This window comes from Periophthalmus magnuspinnatus, chromosome 19 (assembly GCF_009829125.3).
Source record: "Periophthalmus magnuspinnatus isolate fPerMag1 chromosome 19, fPerMag1.2.pri, whole genome shotgun sequence".
NCBI classification, from domain to species: domain Eukaryota; kingdom Metazoa; phylum Chordata; class Actinopteri; order Gobiiformes; family Gobiidae; genus Periophthalmus; species Periophthalmus magnuspinnatus.
In genome coordinates, this window is record NC_047144.1 from 531,159 (window position 1) to 539,950 (window position 8,792).

At 46.1% G+C, this 8,792-nt stretch overlaps 1 protein-coding gene across 2 annotated transcripts; it reads right to left on the bottom strand.

Annotated features, from left to right (window-relative positions):
* Nucleotides 1-499: 499 nt before the first annotated feature.
* LOC129457179 (NACHT, LRR and PYD domains-containing protein 3-like) lies at nucleotides 500-7,942 on the bottom strand. Of its 2 annotated transcripts, XM_055229698.1 has the most exons (12): nucleotides 7,855-7,942; nucleotides 7,230-7,342; nucleotides 7,061-7,147; nucleotides 6,682-6,780; nucleotides 6,544-6,613; nucleotides 6,245-6,443; nucleotides 4,312-6,157; nucleotides 4,066-4,239; nucleotides 3,526-3,693; nucleotides 3,296-3,460; nucleotides 2,225-2,271; nucleotides 500-1,231 (listed from the first exon to the last, which is right to left on the bottom strand). In XM_055229698.1, the coding sequence occupies exons 2-12, from the start codon at nucleotides 7,283-7,285 to the stop codon at nucleotides 666-668; spliced, it is 3,477 nt and encodes a 1,158-aa protein (XP_055085673.1). In that variant the 5' UTR covers nucleotides 7,286-7,342; nucleotides 7,855-7,942; the 3' UTR covers nucleotides 500-665. The 2 variants fall into 2 exon arrangements, with proteins under 2 accessions (XP_055085673.1, XP_055085674.1); XM_055229699.1 differs by lacking the exons at nucleotides 7,061-7,147; nucleotides 7,230-7,342; nucleotides 7,855-7,942 and adding an exon at nucleotides 6,864-6,955 and having other exon boundaries at nucleotides 609-1,231.
* Between the last annotated feature and the right edge of the window lie 850 nt (nucleotides 7,943-8,792).

The following is an 8,792-nucleotide window of genomic DNA, read 5'->3' on the forward strand; positions in this document are numbered from 1 at the left end:
CCTTCCTTTTTGTTGTTGTTGTTTAAAACCGTTAATTTTGTTCATTGTAATTTGATTAAATGGTATGCCACTTTGTTTTGACTTTCACCAAATATATTTTACTTTATTCCAATCTGTTCTGTGTGTGTCATTCATGCACAAGCTCCCTGAGCAGCCTGTTCTTCTGTCGTCTTAATGCGTTAATTGCCATAAACAATAGCCCAACCAACTGAATATTCTATAGTGGTTACATGTGCATATGTGTGTGTGTGTATATGTGTGTGTGTATATGTGGGGGTGTATGTGTGAGTGTGTATATATGTGTGTGTGTGTGTGTGTGTGTGTGAGTGTGAGTGTGTGCGCCCTCTGCTGTCAGGACACACACACTGACACTGAGGAGAGAGAAAAAAAAAGAAAAGTAAAAGTATTTTTCTGATTGTGTGAGATCTGCTGAAAAGGCTGAGGTTTATTTTTAACATGTTCAGAATTTAAACAAAAATATACAAAGAAAAAACAAAACAAAATTCAGCTCAAATCTTTATTAAAATCACCACATTTGGAGATTTATTAGATCTGAAAATATGAAACAAATACTGTCACTTTTTACTCTTTATTTTTAAACTGGGACTTTAAAAAAAGTAAATAAATGAACATTTCCAGTGATTTTTGTACAGATTTGTTGTATTTTACACAGAGGAGGATGAGTCTGTGCGACACAGAGACACTGAGGAGTCAGAAAACAAGAGAGTAAACCCAGGGAACAGAGTGTGAGGGCCGGGGGTGTTGAAGGTGGAGTTGAAGGTGTGGAGGTGGGTCAGTTGGTCAGAGGAGACTGTGTAGAAGGACAGAGAGCCAGCAGGACAGTCCACAAACACTGAGACTGTCCCAGAAGAGGAGGACCAAGACTGAGGGAGGGGGGTTTCATTGTCATTATGATAAACAGAGAAACCATCTTCAGAACACTCCAGACTCCAGGACTGATCATTCCATCCAAACACACAGTCAAAACTGGCTCCTTTCCTTCTGATTTCTCTGCAAGACACTGATATATAAACCTTTCCACTCCACTGGACCTCCCAGTAACAGCGACCAGTCAGACCAGTGGAACACAGAATCTGATTCCAGGTCTCAAATCTGTCCTGATGATCTGGATACGGCTGCTCCTCTGTCACACGTGTCACCTTCTTGTTGTTGTCAGACAGTTTGAGATTTATCTGAGCTGTGTTTGGATCCAGAGTGAGATCACAGAAATCTGATGGAGAGAAGACACAACACAGCAGCAGTTAGTCCCATGTGGAGACACACATTTAATTATAGTTTAATATGAGTCAATCTATTCATGAAAGATTTAAAGTCCATTATTTATGATGATTTTATTTGTGAATCATGTCTTATATTTGGCTCATGTTTCTTTTGCATCAGCTCTATATTTCTTCTATATTTCCTCTATATTTCCTCTATATTTCCTCTATATTTCTTTTATATTTCCTCTATATTTCCTCTATATTTCCTTTAGTTTCAGCCTCACATCTATTTCAGATTCTTTTCAGTGTAAAACCTGTGCTCCTCCTACACTCCTCTGTGCTCCTCCTACACTCCTCTGTGCTCCTCCTACACTCCTCTGTGCTCCTCCTACACTCCTCTGTGCTCCTCCTACACTCCTCTGTGCTCCTCCTACACTCCTCTGTGCTCCTCCTACACTCCTCTGTGTTCTCCTCCTGTGCTCCTCCTACACTCCTCTGTACTCCTCCTACACTCCTCTGTGCTCCTCCTACACTCCTCTGTGCTCCTCCTACACTCCTCTGTGCTCCTCCTACACTCCTCTGTGCTCGTCCTACACTCCTCTGTGCTCCTCATGTGCTCCTCCTACACTCCTCTGTGCTCCTCCTACACTCCTCTGTGCTCCTCCTGTGCTCCTCCTACACTCCTCTGTGCTCCTCCTACACTCCTCTGTGCTCCTCCTGTGCTCCTCCTGAGGAGAACAGGGGATTGGTTTAAATCCACTGTCTCCAGAAGAAGAATGAAGATCACTGTTGTGTTTGAGCTGAAACATGAGTGCAGTTCCACAGCTCCAGACTGGACTCTTCAGGATCTGCTTTAAGAAGAACTCTGGATTCAGTCATGGACACAGCTGTGGACCTCACAGTCTGAGGCCACACAACAATATATATTCTATGTGAGGTCCTTGGACCATTTTATACATTTAAATAAGTGTCTGTTTCAAATGGACTTTCTCAAAACTTACACTTTCTGAGTCCTGGGGTTAACCTCACAGCTCCAGCATGGTCCAGTCTGAAACACACGACAAGACTGAAACATCAGACTGAAACATCAGGCTGAAACATCAGACTGAAACATCAGACTGAAACACAAGACTGAAACATCAGACTGAAACATCAGACTGAAACACACGACATCAGACTGAAACACACGACATCAGACTGAAACATCAGACTGAAACATCAGACTGAAACACCAGACTGAAACACCAGACTGAAACACCAGACTGAAACACAAGACTGAAACACAAGACTGAAACACAAGACTGAAACACAAGACTGAAACACAAGACTGAAACACAAGACTGAAACACAAGACTGAAACACAAGACTGAAACATCAGACTGAAACACAAGACTGAAACACAAGACTGAAACACAAGACTGAAACATCAGACTGAAACATCAGACTGAAACACAAGACTGAAACACAAGACTGAAACACAAGACTGAAACATCAGACTGAAACATCAGACTGAAACATCAGACTGAAACACCAGACTGAAACACCAGACTGAAACATCAGACTGAATCACTTGTTGTCTTTAAATGTCAGTTTCAGTTGTGATGTTTCAGCTCTAAAGCAGTGATGTGAATTGTCCACATGTTTGTCTCCTCCTCTCCTTTATATTCTCCATGTTCACTCTTTTTATTTTGTCTTTGGAAATACATTTCACTTTATAGACTCAGGTCAAAGTTCATGTCTCTGCTCAGACTCTAATGACCAACAATGAGCCGTACACAGGTATAAATACTACTACTACTACTACTACTACTACTACTACTACTACTACTACTACTACTACTACTACTACTACTACTACTACTACTACTACTACTGAACTTTGTGCCAGTGTTTGATTCTTGTGAGGTCCAGTAATTACACAGATATGATCCATGAACCAGGTCCAACATCTGGACCAATGCAGGTGGAGCTGGGAGTCGCCTGAGGGTTGGTGGTTCCTCTGCCTTTGTGCCTAAAGGCCTCACCTCCAGTGTGCTGCTGTGTGTGTGCCAGACAGGAGGGGGCGCTCTCACCTGACACACAGCAGGGGGCGCTGGTCCTGTAGAGCGGTCAGGAGCTCGGCTGAGGGTCCTGGATGGTTGTAGCTCAGGTCTAACTCTCTCAGGTGGGAGGGGGCGGAGCTCAGAGCTGAGGCCAGAGCAGCCCCGCCCCTCTGTGAGACCAGACATCCAGACAGCCTAAAGACACAGCATTACACTCATGTGGACACAAGGGGGCAGAGTGCATCATGGGAGCACCTCACCTGAGCGTCTCCAGTCTGCAGGGGGCGCTCTTCAGTCCAGAACACAGCAGCTCCACTCCTGAGTCCTGGAGGTCGTTGTGAGTGAGGTCCAGGTGTGTGAGACTGGAGGAGCTGAGGACTGAGGCCAGAGGCCCACAGCTGTGAGGGGACAGTCCACAGAGGGACAGACTGAGGAGACAGAGGGACATTAGAGACTAGAACCACAAGAGTTTAAGCCTCAGCCTGTGGGGCCGGTGCTTGTTTGACTCCAGACGTGAGAGATGTGAGGGGGTGTGGCTGAAGGGAGCTCCGCCCCCTCACATGTCTCTGACACAGAGCGACTCTGCTCCTCTGTGAGGAGCGGTCAGCGGCCCACCCTTCATGTGAGGTGGGTCGTTTGTTTCTGGGCTCACAGTAGATTTCAGCCTCACTCTGCCCCTGCATTTAACCCAAAATGAGACACATAAAAAGTCCCATGTTTTATCTTTTATTACATGTTATTTTCCAAAGCAACGACCAACAGGTTATGTAATAATAGTGAGTTATATTAACCCCTCTGACCTGAGCCGTTCCAGTTTACAGTGAGGACTCTTCAGACCAACAGACAACATCTCCAGCCCTGAGTCCTTCAAGTCGTTGTGACTGAGATCCAGGACTGTCAGACTAGAGGACTGGGAGCTGAGGACTGAGGACAGAACTTCACAGCTTCTCTCTGACAGGTCACAGTGGGTCAGTCTGGAGAGAGAAAAAACAGTGTTTATGTAGAAGTTGAATCAAACCATCCTCTGTTAAACAAATGTTACTCACAGAGCTTTGTTGGAGGCCTTGACCACTGGCATCAGCCTCAGGAGAGCCTCCTCTGAAGCACAGTATTTCTTCAGCTCAAACTGGTCCAGATCGTCTTCTGATGACAGTAAGATGAAGGCCAGAGCTGACCACTCAGCAGGAGACAGATCTTCTTCAGACAGAAGTCCTGACCTCAGGTACTGTTGGACCTCCTCCACCAGAGAACGATCATTCAGTTCATTCAGACAGTGGAGCAGGTTGATGCTCCTCTCTGCAGACACATTCTCACTCAGCCTCTTCTCTATGTACTCAGCTGTTTCCTGATTGGTCTTGGAGCTGTTTCCTGTCTGTGTCATCAGACCTTGTAGAAGGCTCTGATTGGTCGACAGTGAAAGTCCCAGGAGGAAGCGGAGGAGCAGGTCCAGGTGTCCATTTGGACTCTGTAAGGCCTGGTCCACAGCAGAGCAATAGAAGGCTGAGTCAGGGTCTGGACTCTCAGAGGGGACAGGGAACTCCTTCTTTGAATTGGAATGGTACTCAGTCTCATGACAGGTAGATTTTGGACTCTCAGAGGAGTGTGGTGGCTCCAGCAGGTTCTCCCCTGAGCTGAAGAAGCTCTGATAGACGTGAAGAGCAGCCAGAAACTCCTGCACACTCAGATGGATGAAGCAGTAGACCTTGTCCTGGTACAGGCCTGGCTCCTCTCTAAAGACCTGTGTGAACACTCCAGAGTACACTGAGGCCGCTGCAGCGTCCAGTCCACACTCCCTCAGGTCACACTCGTAGAAGATCAGGTTTCCTTTCTGCAGCTGCTCAAAGGCCAGTTTTCCCAGAGACTCCACCATCTTCCTGGTCTCTGGACTCCAGTGTGGGTCTGTCTCAGATCCTTCTTCATACTTGATGTTCTTGACTTTGGCCTGAACCACCAGGAAGTGGATGTACATCTGAGTCAGGGTCTTGGGCAGCTCTTCTCTCTCTCTGCTTTTCAACACATGCTCCAGGACTGTGGCAGCGATCCAGCAGAAGATTGGCATGTAGCACATGATGTGGAGGCTTCTGGACGTCTTGATGTGGGAGATGATTGTGTCGGCCTCGTCTCTGAACCTCTTCCTAAAGTACTGCTCCTTCTGTGGGTCGGTGAACCCTCTGACCTCTGTCACCATGGAGATGCACCATGGAGGGATCTGATTGGCCGCCGCAGGTCGTGTGGTTATCCAGAGGCGAGCGGAGGGAAGCAGGATCCCCCTGATGAGGTTTACCAGCAGCACGTGCAGTGAGGTGGACTCTGTGGGGTCGGTCAGGGCCTTGGTTTTGGTGAAGTCCAGAGGAAGTCTGCACTCGTCCAGACCATCAAAGATGAAGAGCACCTGGAGGTCTTCAAAGGTGCAGAGTTCTGTTTGTGTTTGACTAAAGAAGTGATGAACAAGTGTCACCAAGCTGAAGCTTCTCTCCTTCAGCACATTGAGTGCTCTGAAAGTGAACGGGAACAGCAGCTGTATGTCCTGGTTGGCTTTGCCTTCAGCCCAGTCCAGACTGAACTTCTGAGTGAGCACTGTTTTCCCGATGCCAGCCACTCCCTTTGTCAGCACTGTTCTGATTGGTCCATGTATGTGAGCTGGGCCTTTAAACATGTCTTCACATGTGATGGGTGTCTCTGCTGGGTCTGGTTTCCTGGAGGCTGTTTCCATGTGTCTTACCTCATGTTCCTGGTTGACCTCTGAAGACCCTCCCTCTGTGATGTAGAGCTCTGTGTAGATCTGATTCAGAAGGGTGGGGTTTCCTGCTTTAGCGATGCCCTCAAACACACACTCAAACTTCTGCTGCAGGTTAGACTTCAGTTTACGCTGACAAACTCCAGAATAACTCCCTGAATGAAGACAACAGATACAGGCCTGAGTCTCAGAGAATATAAAACGACTGTGAGCACCTTGTTAAATGTGTTAAATGGTCCTACTGCTCCTCAGACGCTCAGCCAGCTCCTTCTGCTTCATCCTCCTCAGGAAGTTCAGTGTGATCTTCAGAACAGCCTCACTGCTGCTCCTCTGCTCTTCATCCTCCTCAGGCTCTAAGCATTCTGGGTAATCTGTACTCAGAACCTTGTGGAGCTTCTTCAGCTCCTTCTGGACAAAAGTGCAGATGTCCTCCTCCAGAAGCTGAACAGACACATTATAAACAACACAAACACAGTCAGTGTCAGATCTGTGTGGAACAAGTTCTCATTCATCTGAACATTTACAAACTTTAGTGACAGACCTTAAATATGGAGTCCAGCTGTGTCTGATGGTGCTGACCACTGGAGACCTCTGGACCCTGCTGCTCCACTCTGTGAGAGAGACTCATCAAACACTTATGTTCATTTAATTGTTTTATTCAACACTTGTGGAAACTCACGGTTCTGTGGAAAACTTAGGTGGAGGATCCATAGACCGGTCACTCCTGAGGGACTCACAGATGGGACCAGGTTCAGGTGGAGGATGTTTCTGGTGGATCCTGAGACACAGAAGAAAACACACTTCAGTCACACTGACTCTTCTTAACACTTGTGTTCACCTCACTCCAGAATCATCACATACAGTGTCTTCTGGTTCTGTCTGTGGTTCAGTTTTCACACAGATTGTCATTAAGATTGTCCACACTGTTCACCATTTTCTTTCTTTCCTGACAGACATTTGTCGACTGTTGGCTCTTATAAAAAAACAAGTGTCCATATGATTCTAAAAAGGCTGTGAACATAAAGTGGTGACATTCTGAGGTGTTGAGTCTGACTCACTCTGGACCATGTTTTCTTTTAAACTCAATCCATCGTTTCATAGAGTCATCACTCTTGAATGAGACGGCCCTGGCCCCAGGAGCAGGTCTGTGGACACAGATGGAGCAGTGGCTTTAGTCTGAGCTCTGACATGGAGAACAGTGGTGGAGTGTTAGTGATCCTCTCTTACCTGTGAGCTTTTTTAGAGGGAGGGGCTCCGTCCTCTCTGGTCTCTCTCTGATCCATGCTCAGTCCAGGTTCATGTGATCTCAGACCCTCAGGAGGAGGCGACGCATGAAGCCACTGCAAAAAGTCCAAAATCAAACATGGAAACATGGAAGTCCAGACAATACTTTGTACGACTCAAGAAAACCACTAAATATAACAGAATAAAAAGACCAAATGTAATGAAATATTCAATAATAGAAATGAAAAAGGCACAGAATGAACCAAAAGACACGACCAAAACCAAACACAGTCTCATTTTAATTAAATCCACAGCCCAAAAGTCCAAATCACTGCCAGAAGACGATTAAAGCAAATCTTTATAAATATGTGAGAAATAAAAGTCATTTAAAACCATCGAAAAACACAATTATGTCTATTAAAGAACAAGGACGATAACAGGAAATGAACAGGAAATAAACAGGAAATAAACAGGAAATAAAGAGGAAATAAACAGGAAATGACTCAGGGCTCAACTAAATCAGTGTTAAATCAGATCTAAAGTTTAGAACTGAACCAGGACTAAACCAGGACTAAACCAGGACTAAACCGGGACTAAATTTTGTTAAATAGAATCAAACTAGTCAAACCTGAGCAGATCTGAAGAGTCCAAAGTGTCTCAGAGAAAAGTGCGTAGTTGAAGTCTCTTGGGTGTTGGCTCTTCCTGGTGTGACTCAGAGCTGCTCCTCTATTGGCTGTAGTCCAGGTGGGCGGGGCTTCACACAGGCGAGCTCTGTGTCTGTGTCGACCTCATTTAGTCTGACACAGATGAAATGAGCCAGAAGGACAAAAATATGAGACGAACGCTCCGGTTCAGACCAGGACTAAACCAGGACTGAACCAGGACTGAACCAGGACTGAACCAGGACTGGACCAGGACTGAACCAGGACTGGACCAGGACTGGACCAGGACTGGACCAGGACTAGACCAGGACTAGACCAGGTCTAGACCAGGTCTAGACCAGGTCTAATCCTGGACTAGACCCGGACTAGACCAGGTCTAAACCAGGACTAGACCAGGTCTAAACCAGGTCTAAACCAGGTCTAAACCAGGACTAAACCGGGTCTAAACCGGGACTAAACCAGGTCTAAAGACAGTCTCTCCATGGTCTGTTCTCTATTTACACCTCTGTTATCTACAGCTGGGGCCAGTCCCATACTGACTCTTGAAAGTACTGCATTTATACTTGATGTTCTGTGTAACTGGACCAGTGACTGTTCCTCTGTTGATTCTGTGACTTTGTGTTGGTTAAACAGTTTTGATCCTGTGAGGCGACTGCTGCTGTGATTTAGAACTGTACAAACATTTAAAAAGTCAATTTAGTTAAAGTTATATTAACAGTGAATATGATGGTGGATCCCTGTCCAATGTCCTGGAGGAAGACAAGTCAGAGGAAGACGACGCACAAGTACAACAACAACCACAGCAAACACAGCTCCACCTGCACGAGCAGAAGAAGAAGACATGGAGAGAAAGAAGAAGAAGCAGACGACACAGAGAGCACAGTGGACTGAGACACACAATCAA

Excerpts from the sequence above, each read along its gene's own strand:
- LOC129457179 (XM_055229698.1), bottom strand. The coding sequence starts at position 7,285 with ATGGATCAGAGAGAGACCAGAGAGGACGGAGCCCCTCCCTCTAAAAAA. Across the intron at positions 2,272-3,295 it reads CGCCCCCTGCTGTGTGTCAG|ACTGGACCATGCTGGAGCTG; the intron begins GTGAGAGCGCCC and ends CGTGTGTTTCAG. Across the intron at positions 1,232-2,224 it reads AACCCCAGGACTCAGAAAGT|ATTTCTGTGATCTCACTCTG; the intron begins GTAAGTTTTGAG and ends TCTCTCCATCAG.